This window comes from Pholis gunnellus, assembly GCF_910591455.1.
Source record: "Pholis gunnellus genome assembly, chromosome: 8".
Lineage (NCBI taxonomy): Eukaryota > Metazoa > Chordata > Actinopteri > Perciformes > Pholidae > Pholis > Pholis gunnellus.
This window is the reverse complement of record NC_136534.1, coordinates 17276807-17301467: the sequence shown is the minus strand read 5'-3', so window position 1 is coordinate 17301467 and position 24661 is coordinate 17276807. Positions and strand designations below refer to the sequence as shown.

General features: G+C 40.8%; 2 protein-coding genes across 3 annotated transcripts; one reads left to right on the top strand and one right to left on the bottom strand.

Moving 5' to 3' along the window:
• The first annotated feature begins 507 nt into the window (after positions 1 to 507).
• On the top strand, positions 508 to 10562 carry leng8 (leukocyte receptor cluster (LRC) member 8). Its single transcript, XM_079164820.1, has 15 exons — positions 508 to 841; positions 1484 to 1619; positions 1775 to 1966; positions 2151 to 2231; positions 2915 to 3320; positions 3709 to 3880; positions 3965 to 4135; positions 4369 to 4602; positions 4694 to 4852; positions 4981 to 5275; positions 5513 to 5614; positions 5708 to 5776; positions 5859 to 5988; positions 6098 to 6305; positions 6397 to 10562. The coding sequence occupies exons 1-15, from the start codon at positions 801 to 803 to the stop codon at positions 6557 to 6559; spliced, it is 2559 nt and encodes an 852-aa protein (XP_079020946.1). The 5' UTR covers positions 508 to 800; the 3' UTR covers positions 6560 to 10562.
• Positions 10563 to 12125: 1563 nt separating this feature from the next.
• rbfox1l (RNA binding fox-1 homolog 1, like) lies at positions 12126 to 24607 on the bottom strand. 2 transcript variants are annotated; one of them, XM_079164578.1, is made up of 12 exons: positions 24209 to 24607; positions 19070 to 19306; positions 15862 to 16041; positions 15691 to 15744; positions 15515 to 15607; positions 15354 to 15423; positions 15208 to 15267; positions 14980 to 15115; positions 14853 to 14892; positions 14701 to 14768; positions 13567 to 13648; positions 12126 to 13461 (listed from the first exon to the last, which is right to left on the bottom strand). In XM_079164578.1, exons 1-12 carry the CDS (start codon positions 24293 to 24295, stop codon positions 13417 to 13419), a joined length of 1152 nt encoding a protein of 383 aa, XP_079020704.1. In that variant the 5' UTR covers positions 24296 to 24607; the 3' UTR covers positions 12126 to 13416. The 2 variants fall into 2 exon arrangements, with proteins under 2 accessions (XP_079020704.1, XP_079020705.1); XM_079164579.1 differs by lacking the exon at positions 24209 to 24607 and having other exon boundaries at positions 15862 to 17680; positions 19070 to 19194.
• Between the last annotated feature and the right edge of the window lie 54 nt (positions 24608 to 24661).

Here is a 24661-nt window from a genome sequence, read left to right as displayed (position 1 = left end):
AACCAATTATAGTCAATCAAAGTGAATGTTTTTCTCAGAGGTGTCATATTGGCAACACATGGACTAACAACACCTGATGTTGATATTAATACTATTAATTGGGGTTATGCTGATAATTGATGCATAATATATATGTATGTATATTAAATATTATTTATATTTGTTATTATAGTAATAATTTATTTTCCTTTTCACTACCAATTTGAGCAAAGTTACAACCTATGGAGACTTATTCCCTGTGTTTAGCCTGTCAGGCATTACAATCCCTTCCCATTCCTTAAGATTGACAGGCAAGTAGATGAATAAGGCTCTGGCGCTCTGGCCGAAACATTAAGCCGACATTTGATTGGTGGAGCCGGCAGAGGGCGATAAAGAAGGTGGGGATAACACGGGCGTACGCTTTGCCTGAGAGGATCAACTCTGGGTAACAAAACATCACTTCCACAACGTCACTTGACTCAGCCAGTTTTACTTATCTGCCATTTTGTATCTCCGCAGCCTGACCAGACCAAGTTTGTCGTCAACGAAGAAGGAAGGAAAGCGAATGTTCTCTTCACTTGTTAATTTGCACCTTTGATCAAAGGACGTTGTATTAAAGTTTGACTTGTTTGGCTAGATTGACGTTAGTGGCAGTCGGCTGACTGTCCTTCTAAACAGTTAATCATCGAGCCAGATTTCATCTTGTTTACCTTTTTTTGCTTTAGCAGCAGAGCTAACGCTAACGACGTTAGCCAGCTAGCTTAGCTAGCGAACAACCGTCCAAGCGTTAGCTCTTAACGCTAACAGTAGTCTGTGGCGAAATGGCGGCCAACACGACACAAGCAACCCCAACAACAAACTGGTAGGTCGCATTTTGAGCTACAGAAGACACACAATAATTGGGAACATTAAATAAATATACTACAGCTTGACTAAAACGTAAATATATAGTATGGTAGAGATGTCTTGGTTATCCATACTCTCTAAATCATAATTAGTTTAGCTGAGGGTGTTGACAAGTGTTAGCATAACGTAAACCTTACCTAGCTACATACAGGCCGTTGGTTTGGTTCACAGCTAACCTGTTAGCTGCTTAATGTTACTATATTTACATTAACGTTTTTAACTTGGTATTAACGTAGAAGTTAACATTAATAACATTACACAATAACGTAGCGTTGACGTTTTGATACTAACTAACACTAACATTCACGTTGAACGATTAACGTTAGTTAGCCGTTAGATGTAAGACAAGCCAACTGCTATCGTTAGATAGGTCACAGTCAACGTGGTGCAAACGTTTAGACAGATGTAAACATTTGTTTTCGAAACTGTTTTGGAATATATCTTTAATATGTTGATTTGTTTTTATATTATTTTATAATTAACATCTATTTGTTAATTGTGTTTAACTCAACCTCGAGACTTTTAAGTGTGTGCATGTGCTTATAGATTAACAAGTGTATAAATATTTAAAACACAATTGTTCTTTGGTTGATGGCAGGTCCTATGGTGGAGCTGGAGATGGCCAGGCTCACGAAAACCCAGAATGGGAGAAGGCAAGACAAGCACTAGCGTCTATTAACAAGAGTCAGAGCTCTGCTAAAACGGCACAAGCCAACCGGACAGCCACAGCAGAGGTGTGCTTTTATCTCTTTGTGTGTCTTTATCTTTTTAACACCTAGCATTTTACATTTGTGTTCAGTGATCAGATAACAACTTGAGATCTAAATGATGATTTCTTCTGTTCTGTATTGAAATAACAAGTCTTATTTGTGCATGCGTCTTGTTTCAGGCCGGTCAGTTTCAGCCAACAGTGACTGACCCGGCTGCCATTCAACAGCAGCAGCAGCAACAACAACAACAACAACAACAGCAGCAACAACAGCAGCAGCAGCAACAGTACTATCCATGGTACCAACAGACTCAGCAACATTACCCTGGATACACATACCCCTATAATTACTATAACTACCCCATGGGTCCAGTAAGTACAGAAATATATTTTGTTCTGGTCAAAATGTTAACATCTCATACAAATGCATCTGTTGCATTCAACACTGTGCACTGCAAGGCTTGTACGTACATCTGTATCTCCCAAAATAACATCTGATGCTAAGCGATTGGGAGGAGATTCTACAATGACAACATGAGTTTCTTTGTATTTCCAGTATGGAGGAGCAGCATATCCATCAAATCAGTATGGTGTACCCCAAGGGCCTTACCCAGGAACTCCCCCCTCTAATGGACAGGTACATCACAATCATTTTGTAGTTATTCATGCACTCCTTAGTTACATACAATGTATAGTAACTAGGAGTGGAACAGTACACAAGATTCATGGTTCAGGATGTACCTCGGTTTTCGGGTCAAGTTTTCTGTACAGCAAGGAAACATTGAATAGCCTTTTTTATGTTTAACAGTGGCTAATTGGCCACAATTCTTACTGCAACAGTTAAGGCACTCAAATACTGGCATGTTGTCAATAGGATAGAGAGATAGGGGAGGAAAAAACACTTAGTTGTGGGTACACACCAACTAACACACAGGTTTGGTTACTTCGCTTATAGCTTCTTTTCCACACGTGCGTGTAGTCGGGTCACAGGGTGAACTGAACAGGTTCAGGACAAATGCACGTGCTGTTCTGTAATCATAACGGACCTAATGGATGAGGTTTTAACACTGACTCTTTTTAAATTTTGAGCACCTGACAAACTAATGCCTGGACACATAGGGTTACTGGACATGACCAGCAACCCTATCAAACCTGTTTAAATGAACTCATTTTGTAATTGTTTGACTGTAGTAGTGTAAGCATTTGGTAAAATTGATGTGTGATCTAAGGAATTTCAACTTTATTTCCGAGGCAATTATGTAACTTCTATAAAATAAAAGTTGCCAAAGTGTCTATTCTTTTCATCTTTTCTTTTTACAGCCTCCTCCAGTGCCTGGAATGGAGGATCAGTCCCCTGGATACCCATCTCAATCACAACCTCCTACCCCTGCGGCTCCCCAGCCACCCCAGAGCCCAACCACCTCAGAGAAACCCCCTCCTCCTCCACCCCCACCCAACTCCCAGTACCCCCCTTCTCCATCACAAAATGCTTACAGTGCAAATAACTCCATGCAATACCCTCCCAGTGACCCCAACCAAATGCAAGGTTACAATCATTCCCAGGGAAGGCCAAACTATGGACAGGGCTTCCAGGCCCAGAACGCCTATCAGCCCCCTCAGAACACCTCACAGCAGCCCGGCCAGTATGTACCCGGGCTCGGCAGAGGAGAGGCCAACAAAAACAAAAACCAAAAACAAGGACAGCAACTGTGGCACCGCATGAAACGTAAGATCTGCTCTTTTGTGAAGAAGCTGACTATGCATAACGAGTACAAGTAGGCAGGTGTTTCACTGAGCAACAGTTGTCTATACCAATCAGTGAGCTCTGTGTTTGATTATTGACCAATCAGGAGCATCCCATTAGGAGGAGCTTAATATGAGAGGGGGCTGTGATGCTTAAAAGATGATCCCGGGACCAATGTTATGGTTCTACATTTTGAAACCAGATATATCCAGATTTCTTTATACAAAGAAGTAAAGTTCCACTCTTCTGTATCTTACTGTACGAACCTAATAGTGGTTATTTAGTTACAGTTATAGAAGGCTGGAAACAAAGAAGAAAAAATGTTGGTATTCATTTCTTAATCATATGCCTTCTGTCTTCTTTCTCACAGAGTCCCCAGGGTCAGCTTCAGTAAAGTTTAATATTCACAAGAGGCCCTATCAGGTTCAGTGTTCTCCGATGTCCAATCAGACTTTCCCGCCAGGCGACCAGCCCTCAGGAGTGAATCCAGATCCTTCCTCCTCATCTTCCGCCAGCGCTGCACTCGGAGGTGCTCAGACACGGTGAGAACTAGACTGTCACTGCGGATTAAAAAGAGACGAGAGAGTCGGTGAATGATATGTTGACTTGGAATGCTTTCTCTCCAGGCCCCAGGACTGGCCCCAAGCCATGAAGGAATATGTGCAGCGCTGTTTTACAGCCTGTGAGACGGAGGAAGACAAAGATCGTACGGAGAAGGTGCTGAAGGAAGTTCTGCAGGACCGGCTGAAGGATGGCTCTGCTTACACTATTGATTGGAATCGAGAGCCATTGCCAGAGTGAGTTTAGTAGTTGATTAGTGTTTGCCTGTTGTATCTGAGCTTTGACTTTTCTTTAAACTAATGCACGTGAACATTGCAAATCAAACATAAATTAACTATATTTTTATGTGGTTTCAGTTGAGTTGTTGTTTTCAATAAGTTCCACTGCAACGATCTTGCTTGATGCGTTTCTTTGATCTGAATAGTTGCAAATTGGGATTTGGGTCTTATTTATTTATGTTTTCTTGCAGACTAAAGGTCAAGCTGTCTCGTTGGGAATCGATTCAATCCCAGAGGACATCAGATGGTGGAAGTGCAGTAGGTACGTCTCCAAGAGGCAGGGGTGGTGGACACAGATTGGGCCACTACAGGAACATATTTTCTCAGAGGAGTCCATCTTCTAGTTCCTCCCGCTCCTCCTCCCGCTCCCCATCCCCATCCCACGGCCGACACCGGGAACGCAGCAACCAAAGGCACAAACGCAGGTAAGACGCCATTTCCCTGTCTTTTCTTTGGTGAGTGTTGGCATCCTTTGTCTTTCCTTTTATTGAATGTCTTTTGTCTCTATGCTATCAGTGATTCCGGCTCACAGTCAGACAGCAGCATCTCCAGTGACCTCCGACCTCAGCTGTCCCGTCGCAGTCAGAGAGGTGCACGTGGTCGTGGTAGTGACAGGGATAGAGGCCGTGGGGAGAGAGGACGGGGAAGAGGAGGAAAAGCAAACAGAGGAAGGAGGTAAATAAATATGTTCTCATCAGGCCCCTGCTATTCTCATTGATCACGGCTCTTGAAGAAGGCTTACTACTTTATTGCTCTATGACAGAGGGATACTTTGTGAATGACCTGTTAACTTGTTCTCCCAGAAACATGGACGATTCCAATGCAGCCGTTGGAAAGAAGAGGAAAGGGGGCAATGCTGGTCTGGATTTCCACGACCCCAACAGAGAAGCCAAGAAGCAGAGCAGAGCCGCTCGTTTCCACAAGCAGCTTCGCTCAGAGCCGCTCGTTCTCTCCATCAATTCCCTGGACCTGCCCGATGGAACCCAGGAAGGCCTCAGCTGGGATGACTGCCCCATTGTGGGAACATGCCAGGATATCACCAAGTGCTACCTGAGGCTCACCTGTGCCCCGGACCCCTCCACTGTGCGCCCTGTGCATGTAAGTATGCTCACTGCAGTTTTATAGTCCTAAGATGATGTTTAGGTTTCTTGAGCTCTGTCACTGTGTTAAAGTCATCTTTTTTAGCTTATTTAATACCATGCAAATTGCATAAAACAAGGGAGAAGAAAGGGATGACATATGATTAAGCCGTTTGAGTATATTTGTGTATCTTTCTACGTCACAGAAGGTCAAGATCCAGATGTTGATCTTTTTCTAAACTTGTTTTTACCGAAGGTCCTGAGAAAGTCTCTGCAGACTGTGAAACTCCACTGGAAAAACCACCAGGAATACACCTATGCCTGTGAACAGATGAAGTCCATACGACAGGACCTCACGGTATATAATGTTCATGAATTATTTTAACAATGTTACAATGGGTTTGTTTCTTGAATTTCTTTAAATTTGATTATTTTTTTCCCCATCATGCAGGTCCAAGGAGTTCGTACTGAGTTCACAGTGGAAGTGTACGAGTGTCATGCACGCATTGCTCTGGAAAAGGTGAATCTGTTTTCCTTTTCTACGCGTTGTAGGAGCTGAAGGTGTTGACATGTTTTAATACTAGCTGAATGTTTGTCTTCAGGGAGACCATGAAGAGTTCAACCAGTGCCAGACCCAGCTGAAGGCCCTGTACAAGGACAACCCCTCAGAAAACATCGGAGAGTTTACAGCATATAGATTGATTTATTACATCTTCACTAAGAACTCTGGAGGTATGCGCGCATTGTTTTCTTTTTAGCTGCATTCACACATCGCATACACATTCTCACCCTCTTCCTCTTCCTTCCTAATTAAACTTCCACCATTTATCTTCCCTTCCAGATCTGACCACTGAGTTGGTTTACTTGACCCCAGCACTGCGGGCGGATGTGTGTGTGGCTCATGCTCTTGCCCTCCGTGCTGCCTGGGCGTTGGGAAACTATCGCCGTTTCTTTAAGCTGTACAAGGAAGCCCCGCGTATGGCTTCATACCTAATTGACAAGTTTGTAGAGAGGGAGAGAAAGATTGCACTTTGGGCCATAGTCAAAACGTAAGTATAGTTTCAGAAAGTTTGCACATTTCGGTCCTCGTTTCAGGTCCTCATAACTTACAAGATTTCCATTTTTCTGTTTCTTCTGCAGGTTTAGGCCCGACTTGCCGGTGCAGTATGTGCAGTCCAATCTGGGCTTCTCTTGTTTAGACTCCTGTATGGCCTATCTTACTGGGCTAGGTGTCACTTTCTACCCTTGTGACCCCCAGAAGATAGACTGCAAGGCCAGCACAGCCGCTTTGGCTGCGTCCTGAGGGGGTGGGGGGGGGCTTAGCACCATGAAGGGAGACGCTATGGGATTATCATGGAACCTTACATATTTCATGTATTGCACTTCAGATACCTCAGTCTATTCAGATAGGGAAGTTGGCAAACTAACTGTAGAAGACCCATATAGAAAGATACATGCTGCAGATTCCAGATGTAAGAGTCTACACACACTGTCACTCAAATATTGTAGTTTAGCCTAATGCCCATGTTATCTCACTACATTGATATGGCCAGAGAAGTGAGTGAACAGTTTAGATTTGAGATCAACATGTAGTCTCAGCATTTAGAGCCCCAGAAGTCACAGAAGCAGATCAGGGAGGCGCCCTCATGGTTCCTGTTCCGTAACCACCATCAGATGTCAAAGCTAACAGTGTTCTGTTATGTTTTTTCCTTCCTCAAGTCAACAGCTTCAACACCTGAAGAATCAAGCCTTGTCAACCAAAAGGGAAATACAAACAGCTGTTCTTCAAGTCATTTATCCAGCTCGCTCCTGTTTGACAACAAGCCTGCCGATTCAGGTCAACTCGACATATTCCTCTTAGAGACTGTGAGACAACATGGTGAGAAGAAGCCAGCAGTTTGCCTGAAAGAAGAAGAGGAGGTGGTGGTTTGTATATCCTATCCTGCGCCTGGTTTCCTCAAGGTATCTACAGTTAGCTGTGCATCCTGTTCCCTCAAATGGCCCGTGTAATGGAGCAATGGACTGAAGTCTTAGGTCTGGTTCCTGGTTTAATGAACCGGTATCCATCCGCTGGTCACAGTCATGAAATGGTTGGCCATTTTTCGGGAAACGTCTCAATCTGATGAGCATTGACTTTTATAGGCAGGTGTTCTTCATCTCCTCACTCCCCCGTACCGTCAGAGCTGAGCTCCATCTCCAGAATCAAACAGAGAATCTGCTTTCATCGTCCTCTGGTTTAAGTCCCGGCAGCACCTGGAGTCCAGCAGACCCTGATCAGCACAGCAAAGTGATGAAGCCCGTCTATCATCCATGTTGGCCATCTTAACTTCACCGGCTGTTTATCCAAAGAAACAGTGGCAGCTATGCTGCCGTCTTTAAATACAGCTAACGGTGAAGTCTACGTGCTGGAGCATCAGTGGAAAACCTGCTGCAAGAAGGAATAATGAGTGGTTTGTATGCTACATCTGGCTGGTAAGCGAAAGGGACTTCTCTGGAAGGAGGTGGATGACGGCACAGCAGAGATGTTGCCTCACACGTCTTCTGTTAAATGTTATACGTCTTGTGTTTTTGGACAGCAGTATTGGCCTCGTAAAATAATTATTGAGCTGCAAAGCAGGTTTTTTATCTACATGTTGATCGTGGACAGGTGAGGGAGAAATTTGACTATCCTAAAATGCCCAAAATGGCGGCAATAATACTTGGAAATTTACTGCACATGTACTTGTGCTGTCTGAATGTCGTATGTTAAAGTAGTTCAAATTGATTTAGACAGTAATGTAATAAAGAGGGAGATTAAAGTTGAGTGCTTTTATGTCCATTTCTCAGTAGTTATGATAGAATTTTCTAAAACAAAAGCTGCGATTGTAGTCCATTTACCCGAAGTTCAAAACAGTGGAGTTGTAGTTCGTAATTTCTGATGAGATTTTGGCCATTTATCTTGGAGAGATTTGTGCTTTTCAGGACTTAAAATGCGATAGGTGGTGGTGCACTATTTTAAGTGATAATTGGTAAAATATGTGACAAAACTTAAAATAGTGATTAGACGGCTCGTGTCAAACAAACAGAACTTTTCACACCGACTAAACTTTGTTCTGCGCTCCACCATTATCTATACTTTGGGTCCTCATTTAGGATAATTGTGCTGAAATTGAAAACACAGGTTGTCATTCCTCCTGATGTTTTCTATAAACAGTATTGATTACCACTGTAGAAATAATGAGCTTGAGGTATTTAAGGCTGTACAAGTTACATGTTTACTTGTCTACAGAGTATATTTTTGTAAATATTGTATGATACTGCTGTGATTTCTTTTCAATTAGTGCGTAGGGTAGCTTTTTTGTTGACACACGGGTAAGTGTGATATTGTTTTTTTTTTCTGGGTTTTGCAAAACTCTTTAAAACCATTTATGTGAAAACTAAACTTCAATGCAGACGGGTCTGTATTGGGTTGTGTGCTATGTCATCAGAGAGGATGTAGTGGTGGAGTTCATAACTGCTAGATTCTGCCAGTACAGCCTGAACATATTCACACAGGCTCTTAAATCAGAGTGTGGCGGGATATCATGCTCAGTTTCCAGTGATATAACAAATATGGTTGTTAAATTGTCCCTTCAGACAAAAAGTGTTTTCAGATTGTCCAACGCAAAGCCGATCTATATACTGGGAGCACTACTGCCAAATGATAGCTTTACATCACATTGACAAAATACTCATGTAAACCTGACTTGTTGATTTGTTGGTAAAACTGTTCCATTGTTGTTGACCATTATTTCAGTAAGGAATTAAGATCATTTTGTAATGACAACGATCTCAACATGTTTTCTTTCTTTCCCCTTCATTTACCTGATCCCCTGTCCTCTTTGCCCCCCCCCTCCCCCCCAGTCCTAAAACCTTTCTCTCACACGTCACCAGACCTCTCATTCTTCAGCTCGTAGCACTGCTGCGTTGCAGGAGCACATGGAGTGATAAGTGGGCGAATCACCTCCAGACGCCAGCCGGAGAGAGTGAATAGTGAGCGATCCAAGTCTTGGTTTGACTCACGTTGAAGCCTCACAGCTGATGAAATACATGGGAGCCTTACACAATGAAATATGGAGAATGTTGATGTTGCTGCTAACCCAAATATTTGAAATGTTTTTCTGTGCGATGTGATACTTGTTTAGTTTTTAAATCCATATTTGAGGATTGACAAAGTCTTCATGTTTTGCTGTTTTCTGTTTGTTCAGACGCATTTATACTTTTTCAAATAATTTTCCTTCGTTCGTTTACTGGTAAATTTGTAATTTAAGATTTTCTTTATTTTTTTTCTCACCCTATTTATTAATATCTGGGATTAATTTGGCTGGGGTTTGATTGGTGGACTGAACAGCTTGAGTTTATTAGAGTTGCAGTAGATCTTATATTTGACAGCGTGATCCTCGTGTAAAAAATGTGTCTGGACATACAGAATGTTATCCTCAAAGTTCACCAACATTTAGCATCATTAGAAAACACGATTCCTTAGTATGCAGTCGTCTTCAGGCAAAGTTTCTTATTTGAGAAGTGCTGGTGCGTGCTCCCGTGCTAAGAAATGACCTTTTGGTTTCTTCTAATGTGAAGCTTAATCGATGGTTGTTTGTGGCCTTTGGTTTACGTCATTGAAAGATTTGTTTACACATGGTCAAAGTGTGTACATCTGATGTCTCAGGTCTTCAGCATTGATACAGCCCAGGATGTTCAATTTATTTTTATTTATTTTATTTTAGTAGAAAACTCACCCCAGACAACTAACAATACACATTTTCATTTTGGATGTTTGGTTTTTCCTCTCCGATGCCTGAGTCATGTTTTCAGTATTTTTTGCTCCCATGTTACTGTATACCTCCCATCAGTCTTTGTAACTCCTTCCTTGATATTTGCTGGTAGAACTCCCCATGTCCCTCACCTCTGCTGTGTTCATCTCCTGTCATTTGAATTAGTCTTCTCTCTGTGCTCACTTTCTCCTATTTACCCTCCCTGCATGATGCTCTCTCCTACAAATCTCTAACCAGTAATTCTTCTCTCCTCATTCCTCTCTTTTCCTTTTATGTTGAGTATGTTTGTGGCTGTTTGCCGTGTGCAATTAGTCACTCTCGCTAGTAAGTATTATACGGCGTCTGAAATGCTTCAATAGTTTCTGTTGCGGCTCACTAACAACTGAAGCTGAAGGTTTATCTGCAATGCCTCCTCCCTATCTACAGATCTGACATGATAAACTGCCATTTTGTAAATACTGTATATATATATATTTTTGAAAAAAAAATCTAATAAACTTCAAGTATAAAGTGCATCCAGTGTTATTGTTTATAAATCACACAAAGCGTTCTGGAAGATTGTATTCACATATTTAGCTGAATGGATAAAACAAAAGCATAAGTTAAAGAAAAGAACTCAAGGGTCAAGTTGTGGATCGACTTTATTAAGAAATGTCATAAATATCGAGTGAGAAGCTCCTGTGACTGAAAGACAAAGTAAGATGAGTTTGGTTACTTGACACAATGAAGGTGTTTCTATGTTTACAGCATGATTGACATTTTTATCGAGGTATAAGACAACATCAAAGTGAACTGAATGGAGTAGTTGGAAAAGTAGAGTTGGAGTTTCATGTTGGGGCTAAAAACATTTTAAAGAGTTGAAATTACAGGAAAAAGATATCACAGCAGTGATAAAGAATTAGTGTAAAAGAAATGAATACTATGTAAAACTACATGCAATTTGTTAAAAGGGAGGAAACAACAGCAAAAGATTGAGCTCATGCAGTTAAATTTGAAAGGGAAAATTACACAAGTAGGAAACAAGAACAGCGGGAAAAATAGAAAGTTGAGAACTTTAGAAATTGCATTAACAGGAAGACGTTTCTGCATAAACCACCAATGAAAGCATGATTATACATGCCTCCAAATACGATACGGGTTTTTTCTTGATGTAGTACACTGTTATATACGCTTTTAGCCAACTGGCTGTTTAGATAGAGAAATAATTACAAAGAAAGAAAAATAAACTATTAAGAGAAATGCAGCAACTGCTGATGAAAGAGAGAAGAGCAAAAGTAGGGCAGCAAAACTGTAGCTGAGAATTATAAACATAAATGCAGAAGACAGAGAACTAAGCACTAACATGCAGAGAGAGAAAAACTAATATAATGAAAATAAAATAAAGCCAGACCTACGTAGTATGCAGGAGTAGAAGAGAAAATGAGGAGAGAAGAATTATGAATCATGCAAGTGAGAAAGCCATGAAAGTTAAAAAGCAAAAATGAAACACATATCAAGCAGACCGGTACAACTACACCTACTAAATAAAAGAATGAAACAATTGAATTTAGGTCAGAAAATGCAGAGAATAGATCAAATAGAAGACAGACTGAGATTAGTTTCATGTACACATACATATATACATATATATATATATATATGTATATATATATATATACACACACACACAGAGTGCTTGTGTTTTCTATAGTGGTCCAGAGCAGGACAGAGGAAAGAAAATAAATAAGAGCTAGACTGGTGGGAAAAAGAAGGAAGTGGAGTGACACTGTAAGAATTGAAATTAGAAAATAAGTACAAGCAGGAAACAAGGTAAATACAAGAGCGAGAAATAGAAAAGAGGGAAGAGGCTGCTTCTGTGTAAGGCCCGATGGAAATTATCCAGGTTTGTGATGTGATGAAGTCTTAAAAGCTCACTCAATTATCAGTTACTTTAACATTGAAATTCCAATCAATCACAAGTCAAGGCTTCTTTGGCATCAGAGCAGCATAAAAAAACAACCCAAAGACACGGATGAAAAAAAAAAAAAGATTGGAAAATGTTATGAATCAATAAAGGACAGAAGAGAAAAAGAGAGAAAACAGTTTTATTTAGAGGTAACCATCAAACACAGCAGACAAGACTGCAACAGAAACAAAGAGAAGAAGAAATGATCAATACAAGTCAAGAAGTCATTCAACAACTCTGAGTGAGGAGAGACAGAAAAATACAGGAAAGAAAAAGATGACAGTAAAGAGCGAAATAAAGCAACAAGCGTTTGAATAGAGCAGAATAGGATACTTTAACTCTAACAGCGAGCAGTTATATCTGCAGTTTTCAGATGAGAACAGCAGCCTCTGGCCTGAAACATTTAAACCTTAGTTTGTCTGGTAAAGCCAACAGCAAAAGACCGCATCGTATTGCAATTCCCAGATGCGTCGTATTGTAATTCCCAGATGTGCATGTGTATAACTGAGTGATAGTGAAACTGGGTTTAAAGCAGCTCAGAAAAATACAACTCCCCCGGGTGTGAAGAGGAGAAATAACTCTCGGTAGGCATCAGGCTCATTGGGTCGTGAGGTACAGAGCCACAGAAACTAAAACGCTGTTGAATTAGCAGTAAAGCTCCGCAGTATCAAAGATCACAAGCACAGAAAAAAACGATACAGGATTAATAATGAACGCTATATTAAGAGTGAAATATGTTTGAGAGGTAGATTGTTAGAAATGCAACAAAAAAAGAAATGAAATTCCAACTACATCCAGACAAACATTAGTTCTGCTGTTTGTGAGACTGATACTAGTGTCACGGCTGTCTCTTGGTTGACCTGCAAACTGAACAATATTGATGTGTAACCTCACTCATATGGTCTCACACACACACACACACACACACGCACACACACACACACACACACACGCACACACCCACACACACACAGTCAAACAGAGATTTTGTAAATAATCGTCACATAATAAGTCATTTAACATTGTACAAACTTTTTCTTATACAGTTTGACCCGTGAAACTTGAAAAATTCCAGCTATTGGCTCACAAAATTCATTCTCACAGTATTTATCTCCAACTTCCGTAGTGTTAGCCAACATCAGTACTCTTTAAAATCAAAAAACAATAATCCTTTAAAGGTTTTCAGCAAATGTCTATATATTACATACACAGCATCCTCTTTCAGGTGCTAAGTATTCATCAGTAGAATGGACGATGGGTCCTACACTATTTACAACAGTCTGTTTAGTCTCTCTTAGGAGAGGTTGTGATGGAGGCAGGAAGTAAAATCATTTCCACATTTTCAATGATCCCCCCAATTGATCCTGAAGTTCCCATGGATCAGCCAATCCCAGAGTTCAAAAGAGACGTCCTCCCTCTGGTTCAGTACGGGGTGAAGCGGTTATATGCTCCTCTGTACAAACTGGCCTGTTGACAGAAGCAGTGTGCCAGGTGTGACCAGGGTCTGCTGTTAACCGCACATGTAACAAGATAGCTCTCAACAGAGGAGGCGTGTGTTTGGACTCAACTCACCATTGTACCAACTCCATATGTCGCTGTTGGTCCGACTGAGTGGTGATAGGGATCCGCAGCTGTCGTGTAAATGCGTCCGTATCTGGTCAAAGACATCAGAAGCAGATGTAAATGTCATATAGCTGGGATTCTAGAAAGGCTAAACCAGCCTCCTGGTTAACCTTCTTTATTTATCAAGTTAGCTGGTCTGTTATTATTTGTTTTACTAGTTCTCCCTTCATCATGGCCTTCTCCACTTGGATTTCATTTAGCAAAGACATTTAGTCTAGAAGAAATTCTGAAGTAGCCTTAACAAAACCTGAGGTGTAGTTGGTGTGTACTGAGATACTCAACTCAAGTTGTACAGCCAGTAAAGGAAAAAGATTTCCAGTGGGAAAAGTTTTTGATTCCAGTTTGTATCTGTTTGTTTTAACTGCATGAGTTAAGGTGTACGTATCTTTTGTTGAGTATCTTTCTAGACACAAAACCAAGTACCTGACCTCTGTGCCTTGGATGATACATTTACTGTTAATTTACTGATAAAGGGGAATTTAGAAAGTGTGTGATTTATCTTTTCCAAGAAGGTTTTGTTTTTGTTTTTGTTTGTTTGTCGTCACGATTACGGGTAAACTACTGGACCAATTTTCATGAAATTCTGTAGAAGGGTGGCGCACGGGCCAAGGATGAACTATTGTATTTATGGAGTAGATCCGAATCCGGATACCCAAATTATTTTTAATTGAGGGAAACAGCCTTGGTGGAGGTCTGCGCTCTCCAAGGGCCCTTCTAGTTTATTTATGTGTTCAGTTATATTTTTGACTCGTGATAGCCTTTTACTGCTTTCATAGTTTTAAGGATCCATAGAGTATACTGTAAGCACTTAAGATAAAGATGTGTTTGTAAATGCTGCAAGTGAGAATCTGCCTCAAAGGTCCAATTTCAGATTGGATGTTTGAGGCAGACTTTCACATTCATACCGATATTTGATTGTTCAAAACACCAGATGCAGTTAAAAAATAAACTTGCACTCTGCTGTGCTACGGCTCTAATCGGTCTGGATCTAGAAAATAAATCCCACTATGTAGAAAAGAGGTGGACACACCAGCAGTAAAAGCTGATTTGTAATCGTGCTGTGAGTGGTGTTTATCTGCCTACCCATCACTGTAGGTTGCTGTGGCAGCAGATGCTGACTGAGCCATTCTATAAGCTGCAGGATAGCCACCCTGCACAGAAAGAAATAAAATAACATGAATAGAGCTACAGCACTTAAAAATGACTTTAAGGAGGAAACGAGTACAGCTACTTACATAGACTTCTGCTCCATACAGTCCATCCTGATATACCATCCTGATAAAAGTGATGAAAACAGTATGAAGATGTTAAAGCAGTGAGTGAAGTGAATGTACACACTGGTACTTGGACACAGGGTCTTACCCAGGGTAGCCGGGCACAGCGGTAGGTGTTGCCGCAGCAGAGCGAATCGTGTTGTAGACGGCTCGGCCCCGGCCGCGCAGCGCAGCGCCCCGGTAGGCCAAGGTGGGAGCTGCTACGGGATACGGGAAACCGGCAACTAAAGAAGAAAATAAACAGTAGAAAAAGTGAATAGTACAATACTGGTGGTCTCATTACAATTACAGATGAGCCTTATGAAGAAGAAGTTACCTGTATAGAGTTCAGGTGCATACATCGCCCCCATGACAGGGTTGATCTTCCATCCAGAAGCTACGCAGAAAATGAGAATACGTTTCACAGGAGACTCCCAGAATCCATCAGCACACATATGTGCAAAAGTGATTGAGGTGTCTTACTTGAAATTTCACCATTCACAAGAGGCGTCTGGGGCTTTTTGGTAACTACTCTTGCTGTGGCGTTATTGACCTGGGGAGACAGAGAGCGGAACAAAGGCAACGATTAAAGATAAGTATGCAGGATATTAATGTGGAAACCGAAATAGGGAATTCTTCCTCACCTCAATCTTTCTCCCCTCCACAATCGTCCCATTCAGCTTTTCTCTTGCTCGGTCGGCCTCACCAGCACTCTCGAAGGTGACAAATCCAAAGCCCTGCAAGTCATATTGTTTGTTTAGATTCTGTTTTTTGTTCATTCAAAATTAAGTTTCAGCTCTTATGACTCTGCGGCGCTCACCTTGGAACCCCTCTCATTGAAGATTATTTCTACATCAAGGATCTTCCCAAATTGCTGAACATGTCAGAATAAGTATTTTATGTGAATATATTAGAACAGATAAAGAAAATGTAATTTATTTAATATGTACAACAATGGTTGTGACACTGCATGATATTGCGAAATTCATACCCCAAACATCTGGCGGAGGTCCGGGTCTCTGAAGCGGAACGGGATGTTGGAGACATGGAGGCGTTTCGGTTGGGCCTTATTTGAACCCTCGTCATCACTTCCACTTCCTGCTCCGCCCTGTGATGTCACCGACACGCTCAGAGACTGGGGGTCAGAGGTCAAAGGGGCCAAAGCGTCCTCCTGACAGTGAGAGTGTGAAAATAGGAGGATGAGGAGGAGAGAAAACGAGCACAGGGATAGATGAAGAATGGACAGTAAGGAAGAGGAAACAAAAAAAGAAAGATGGAAAACAAAAGATAGAAAAAGAAAGAGTGTAAATGAGATGAGAGTAGGTGAGAAGAAAAAACGGGGAGAGGGCATCAGTAGAAAAGCAAAGAAAGAAAGGGGAGAAAAATAAAAATAAAAATAAAGTCAATTCAGGGCACAAATCCGGCAACATCTTTCAGAAATGTTCTGTTTGTGTAAATGCGTAAGCATCACATGGCATTAGGCAAAGATAATTTTCATGAAGTGATTCAAACCAAAGGTCAAAGAGCATTCAGCAACCAGTGATCCTTCTCAGGCAAATGTGAGGAGGCAGGAAAGGGCACCATTTTAGTGAGGTGTCTTTGAATACATGCCTGTAGGACAGTATAAAACTAATGCACTGTACAATATCAATTAAGATTTTGTATCTGAAACTAAAACTATGAATGTTCACTCAAGCTTCGGCAAAGAGAGTTAAATAAAGTTCAAGCTCCCCTGAAAAGCAAGAAAGACTGTAACTTAGTCCTCGTATTATCTAAGCAGTTGTAATAATCTGTAATATACATTTGGTAATATCTAACTAATTAAAATTGCCTCATGCAGAAAAATCCATGATTTTTTGCCAAAACCAAAACATTCATTATCCCACAATGCACCACGATGCTAGTGTGTGCACGTGTATGTGTTGGTCAACCAGCATCATCAACCATTGCAGAAGATAAATGTTAAATATATGTTTTTAAGTCAAATTAATAAGTTCAAACAAGAAAGTGAGAGTGAAAAAGTCTGCAAGAAAATGCAGGAAAAATAAATACAATGAGCTTCAGCAGTGAGAGCCAGAGAAGGAGCGGAGTGCGTTGGAAAGAATAAGAAACATTAAAAAGCAAAGAAAAATGACTGTACGAGTATTGATATTGCAGTCCTGTATGCAGAAGTGAGGACTTGAGTATTAGCATTCTAGTACCAAGAGGCAGATAGTAGAAAAGGCCTCAGTGCAGCAGGGAACAGTAACATTAAACCAAAGTAAACAAGGCAAAGAAGGTGCGCAGACAGCTTGAGAAGGAAGAGGGTGATGGGGGGGAAAGGGAAAGAGATCAAAACTGTACGTTCCACAAGGGTCAGTCTGGGGTCACGGTGCTGCTTTTCTGCCAAGGGTTAAAGGTCATTTATCAAGGGGCATAATTAATACATTGGTGATAGACAGAAAAAGGTACAGAGACACATTCACACACGGGAGCGTTTTACACACAGAAACGCACACGGGCCACTGGATTACACTACACTGGCTGGCCATGGCTAACTACTGCAGACAACCACATCCACCCACACACACACACACACACACACACAACCACACCACAGACAGGCTACAGAGGAGGGGAGACAGGGAGAGAGGGTTGAGGTGGGTGGTGGTGTCATGTCACGATGCAGAATTGTGTTTCTGGACCTGAGCGATATTTCAGAGGGGGAAAGGGGGTCATCTGGTCAGCCTCCCCCTTTGACCCCCTCCCTCCTTGGCGACGTCTCAACTTTCCCCCCGAAAATCAGCACGGACCCGAGTATGTCAGGGGCTCTAGTAATAAAATATATAGATGGGGCCACAAAACACCATTTATGAGAGGAGGAAGAGAGATGTGTTGCAGCAGGACACAGAGCCGACCTGCCAAACAAACTAAACACCTCTGAACTTATCATAGTCGATGTGTTCATGCCTGGAACAAGTTTGATTAATGTATGCTGCCATATAATAAGTAAGTAAAACTCATTTCTGTCTAAATGGAGCCCTGGAAACCGATTTGTCTTCATGAAAGTGAAAAATCAGCCAAACAAGTATTTCAACCCGTTTCCAAATGAAATCACATTTTCTAACAATAACAATGTATTGTGTTAGCATGCTAACATTTGCACTAAACATGAAGCGCAGCTGAGGCTCATAAGAACGTGATTAGTTTTGCATGTATTTGGGTTTGAATTAACCAACAGTTTATTTTGAACTGATGATGGCATTAGAGGAAAAGTCACAAGATTAAGAAAGTCGTTAGAATGTATCCTCTGGGGACCTTGAATATCAGGAGCAAATTTCATGACAAACGCTGTCAAGATATTTTACTCAAAACCAAAACTGGGAACCTCACCTGGGAACCATGAATGACTCTACACAAAGTATCAATGCAATCCAGGGATTGTTGTTGAGATATTTATGTAGGGACCAAAGAGTTGGACCAACCAACAGGCCAACATTACCGGTCATAGTGCCACACTAGCACGGTTAAAAAGGCAGGTTGCTGCACTGGAATCTAGAAAAATGTAATGTGATTTTAGTAAACATTTTAAACAAGGTGATTTTTAATGGAAACAGGTTGAATAAATCTTACTGGCAGACGTCACTTAATTTAAGATAGCAAGACACACAATTACAGATATAATGGCGTGACAAACTGTGTTGAATTTTCTTAACAAAAGAAACTAAAATATCTATTATTTTACAACTATGTTTCTACTACAGTAATATTTGTGTCCTCTATCACAAATCTGTGTGATTTGCTGAGATGAACCACAAAAACTCAACATAGAAAAAGTTGTGCCGTGTACATCCTCTACACACTTAACTGTTATCTGTCAATATCGTCACAAAATGTCACGGCCATAATCTTGAAAGGTGATCTGTTTTATAGCCTGCTAAATAAGACACAGGGGAGACAGAAAAGTGGGGATATATTTTCATCAACAACTCCCCACTCAGCTGCCGCCCCTCACTTTGAGTGTGAGCGACATTCCCGTACATGGACACAACAGTGGCAGTGGGTCTCTAAATATAGAAGGAAACTCTATGTGGCCATGTTCCCCTGATAGGACTTATGGATGCTCTACCTGAAGCAGCAGGGTTCCGTGTAACAGATCACATTTCATTGGGACATGGATTGCTTGTCATGATGTGCTTCCACTCGCAAACTCTTCTCACCGTGTTACTGGATGTCAGAACCTCCACCCCGTCGAGCTGAGGGCCCTGATATACTCTGAGCTGGGGATGTTCGGGGTACTCTGAACTGAGGTGTGCAGAGGTAAAATCAAGAGGCGGCAGTCTGCCCACAGATGTTGGTGGACCTTGACCAGGCGGCGGGTAGGCGGGCGGAGGGCCGTAGACCTGAGGCAGGGAGGGGTCACCGCTGCCGGGGCCGGCCTCCTGAGAGGGGCCTCCCTAAGGAAGAGAGAGGGAGGCAGGAATGAGCCTCACAGGATATCAGATGTCAGAGGTGTAAACAAACTAACCACCATGTTGTTACTGTTCTTCTGCTTTCACAATAAGGAATTGTTAAACAGCTTGGATGTAGTTTATGATGCATAAACAAACATCAGGTAAACACAAATCTCTCCAAGTTGAGAATGACAGAAAGAAAATCCCAACCTCTGAAGCTCTTCATGCTTGTTTCAGACAAAATGACTGTAACTTCTTCATCAAATACTACAGTTAAAAGGATCTGTAACTGCCAGTAGTGGAAACAAAAATGTGTACTTTTCCTAAGTACTTTTTTCCATTTTCCACTACTTCAATTTCTACTTCTACTCCACTACACCTCAGAGGCAAATATTGTACTTTTTAATCCACCGCATTTATTTGAGAACTTTGGTTACTTTTACAATAAAAAATATAATAAGGAATACATCTTTATAGTATCTATCTATCGTTATTGATCCCTGTGCCATGTGTCATTTGTCAGGCAGAATGCCAAATATTTTGTGGTTCAAGTTTGTCAAATGTCTCAGGTTTATACTGTACTTTTTTTTTTTTACATATTTTTGTTTTGTTTTAGACAAGATAACCTGAAACAATGTGACAGGAGTTTAGACTTTTTTCTGACATATAGAATAAATGATCAATGACTTAACTGAAAAAATAATAGATAATTTTTCTGTTTAGTTTTGAATGACTGAAACCTGACTCAGACTCTGGTCACTGCAGCCTAATTTCAGTCAAATCACACTGTAAAACTAAATGTTAGCTCCTTCCAGTCAGAAACAGAAAGAGTTGAGCTGAGAAATGTAAATGAAAACCGCTCACAGAAACAGAGGTGAACAACCATCTTATACAGCATTGATACAAGTGAATTATCCAAGTTAGGAGCTAAAAGCTTTGTCTTACCCCGTTACTGCATTCCTCAATCTCTGATGCATTTTCCAACAACTGCTGCATCTTTCAATGCAGCTGACCACCCGCCTACATAAGCTACGCTACTCATCCACCAATCACATCAAATGATCTCCAGAGCATAAGGGACCAGAACGCCACACCAGCTGTGGTCATCTGTAACTGTCAATCACCTCATCCCCCACCCACACTTCACTTTAAACACACACACACACACACACACTCTCTCTCTCTCTCTCTCTCTGCAGATAGAGCTGTTCCCTAAAGATGAGGTATGTATGAAAGTAAATGCTTCTACAGTTGCAAGTCAGTAGATCATGGTAAAGGTTGACTCTAAGAATACCACGTTTGAGACGCCAACATGGTTGTATTACTCTTTCAATCACATTATTTTTAAATAAAATATATCCCACATACTACTCTATTGGAAAAAGCTCTTTCATTCTTTTCCCAGTAATAATTCTGACTTCATGCCCAAATATTTAAGAATTACAAACCATGCTTTTGTGGGCAGTAAAGAGTAATACAACGACTCCGATAATCACATTACATCAAAAGATATGGTTACAGTACTAGTCACTACTTATAATACTTTGCAGCTTAGGATTTTACAAACAACATGAAAAACATCATGAAGCACGGCTGTTGGCAGGTAAAATCTTGTCAATGTTTTTAGTGACTATGAAAAATACGGTAAAAGCTACAGCCAGCAGCTTGCTGGTTAGCTTAGCTTAGCATAAAGACAGAGGGAAACAGTTAGCCTGGCTCGCAGATTTCACAATTTTCTTTTATGAATAATGACGAGATATATGTTGATTAGTGAGCTTTAAATGTGTTGGTAGGTGGATTTAGTTTTATCTTTTGGAAAGTGCCGGGCTGTTTCCAGTATTTCTGCTAAGCTACGCTAACTGGATTCTGGCTGCAGCATCATAATGAATGGACAGACATGAAAGCGGTATCCACCTTCCTCTTGTCAACATATTTCTCTAAAGGTCAAACTTTTCCCTGAATCGAGCATTTTTCTATTGCAGTATTAATATGTTCACCCCATTAAAGGTTTATAGAAGTCTTTGCATCTCTGTATCCAAACATAACTTATATCCACATGTTGACTTACATGCAAAAAGCCACACGTTTGTCAGCCAGCTTTATGATTTAGAGGGATTTTAATTAAAAAATCTCACCACTCTCATTTCATAAACTCTAATGTATATCTCTATCAGCTGTTGCACTCACGAGGTGTGACAAATTAAAGATATGAAGATACATTGCAATAAAGAAGGAATTGGAGGAAGAATGGTTGAACATGGGTCAAACACTTAAGTCTCTAGCTGGCAGCATTACAGTTCATCAAGACCCTTTTAATGTTTTCTGTTTTGAAAACCAGCTTCTGCAATCCAACAGAATATTTACAGTTGGTTTACCAGATATTAGACTGAACACACTACGGAACAACTTTGTTTCTCACTCAGTCTGTTCATTAAATTAGACTCTGGGTTCTCTTTCAATTTAACGACTACAAGGCTGTCAGTCACAGCTGTGCTTCGAGCTAAATGCTAACATCAACATGCTAATATTCTCACAATGACAATGTTAAAACGCTGAAGTTAAGCAGGTATAATGTTTATCATGTTCACAATCTTTGTTTAGTGTGCGAGCATGCTCACATTTGCTAATTAGCACTAAAAACAAAGAACACCGGAGGATGATGGGATGGCATTAGATTTGCAGGTGTTTTGGTCATAAGGGACTAAGCAAAGTCAGGAAGGGACCACCAAAGTTATAACAATTCATCCTGATCAATTCATTGATGTGTGTACCAAATGTTATGGCGACAATGGTTGTTGAGATATTTATATTTATATATGATAAATTATCAGTAATGTGGGTATAATGACTAAGTGGGTAAAAGCAAATAATATAAGAGCTAGAAAAGTTTGGTAAGTTCAGAAGCCCTACTGGGATATAAATTAATTAAAATGGACACATTTTAAAAGCCAACCCTGCTATCATGTTTGTTGTTGTGATTCTCTCTAATTCTGGAAAGTACAGTGTAATGAGGGATTCTCCAGGTTGTGTGTAATTTATAGTATCGTTCTGGAACATGTTTCCAAACATGCCAACACTAACTAACCCGTGTCTGTATTGTGTTCCAACCACTAATGTCTGACTGCCTCGACCCTCCTCACAGAAAGAAAAGACAGATGGTTCAAGACAACAATCTTTTAGATATCACTACCAGTCTTTGTATTCCCACAGACTGTAACCACTCTGCCTGATTCAGTATCACAGTGTCAGCAGACACGGCGTCCCCCCCCCCCCCCCCTCCTCCTTGCAGGCTTTTTTTGATTTCCATTTGTTCCCTCTTTCTCTCGTCTCCCTCCTCAGCTGTCATGTTGTGGTCAGAGTTCAACTGCTCTGAGCCAGGTGCCTGCTGGGACAGCTGCCACAGGATTTACACACAGACGACACTAAACTGCAGATGTGGCCTTTTAGTGCCGGCCAAGTTACAAATGTTAGTGAACATGAAGCGTATTGAGAGAAACTAAATATCTATTTCTCCATCCATTCATTCTTGACATCTTGAAGGTTCCTTTAATAGTATTCTAAAAGATATTTTTTGGGGCTTTTATCAGATGACAGGAAAGATGGAGGAGTGTCAGAAGGCAAAGACATGTGACGAAAGTCCCTGACCGGATTTTAAACTTAAACTCTTCGCACAGATGTTTCGCTTCAATCATGCAAACGTTTCTACAGAAAAAAACTCGGAAATATAACATTTTCAAGTAGATAGTAGTTCAGATTGTTTTGGAGAATAATCTCATCCCCAAGGGCTTGACACTATCTTTTTGGTTACAGTCACCTCAATACTTCAATACTTCTCTTTTCTCAAAGTACCCATCTAAACTGTTCTAACTAAACTAAAAAGAATAGATGTGAATATTATGCTTGAACGGCTAAATACTCACAATGCAGGCAAGTTTCACGCCTATTATAAGTAGAGTTGAGAGCAGAAAACAGGAAGGGTGACAGAATCTCCTTCTGTGATTATCTGCTCAGGAGAGGAGGGCTAAAAATACAGCTGGTGTGAAGCACAGAGACAAGGTAGAGCGATACCAGATGCATTGTGACATTAATGGTATGTCAGGGACACTTCGACACACACACACACACACACACACACACGTGTACCGCCTGCTGGCATCACTGAGACCAGTGGACTAAAGATAACCCTAATGTGTCCTTACTGTTAAATAAATAAGATTTTTCGCAATCAGTGAGCTTCGTCCAGCTTCCATCGAGCTTCTAATCTCTCAGCTAATGTTTAGTCACTATCAAGCAATACAACACTAAACTAAATTAGATGTAACATGTGACTGCTTTTCTTTATTCTTCTGAAGCACTTTGTGATCTTGTTCTATGAAAGATGCTATAAATAAACGTTACTTGCTTCCTGTAATTACTTACTCATTTTCTGGATGGTTTATTGGCGACACTGACATTCATTTAACTTACAATAAACAACTATATATAGACCTTAAAGAACTAGTTGATCAACAGACAAAAAAGGATAATATATATTTGTATCAATTAATTGTTTCAGTCATTTTTAAAGCAAAAATTGCTAGAGATTGATTGTTTTCAGCTTCTTTAATGTGAACATTTGCAAATTTCTTAAATTCCTTTCTGTGATAGTAAAAAGGATTACCTTTGGGTTCCCCACTTTTGATCACATGTCAACTAGAGGTCCAAGAAATGCTGATTTATTAATGAGCCCAAACACATTCAACTATGGATTGTATTAAAATTTGTATTCATATAATGACACATAGTGTCTTTTTTCCAACCCCTGAATCCATAGTCACCTTATAAAGTCTCAACAAACTGGACATTTGATGACGCAGGGTTGTGAAGACAAACAATTATGTGAGAGCAAATCAAGGAGAGTTTTACCTGAACTATGCTGGGGTAGCAAGTGGCTGTCTGTGGGTAGACGGGGAGTCCATAAGGCTGGAGAATCATAGTGGGCGAGGAGAGCATGGCCCAAAAAACCACGCACAAGGAGACAGGGAAAGGTAGAAGGTGGGAGGAAAAGGAGAAGGAGAGCAGGGGAAAAGGAAGATATATTATGCAGACAGGAGAGCAGGCGATCAGGCTGGGAAAAAAAATAAGAAAAAACCCAACAGGAGAAAACAAGATCCAAGAGGGCGAGGGAAAGAAGAGTTCAGACTCAATTCAACCTCACAGATGAGTCAAAGACGAAAACACAAAGAAAGTCCACAAAACAACCGATGTCCTGTCCAGATTAGACAGGATACAGAGCAATGAAAGAGAAAGCAAGTGAGCCTCTGTGTCCATCAGTTGATCATGCAGCCTGACAGACAGAAACACATGCAGAGGGTCCCA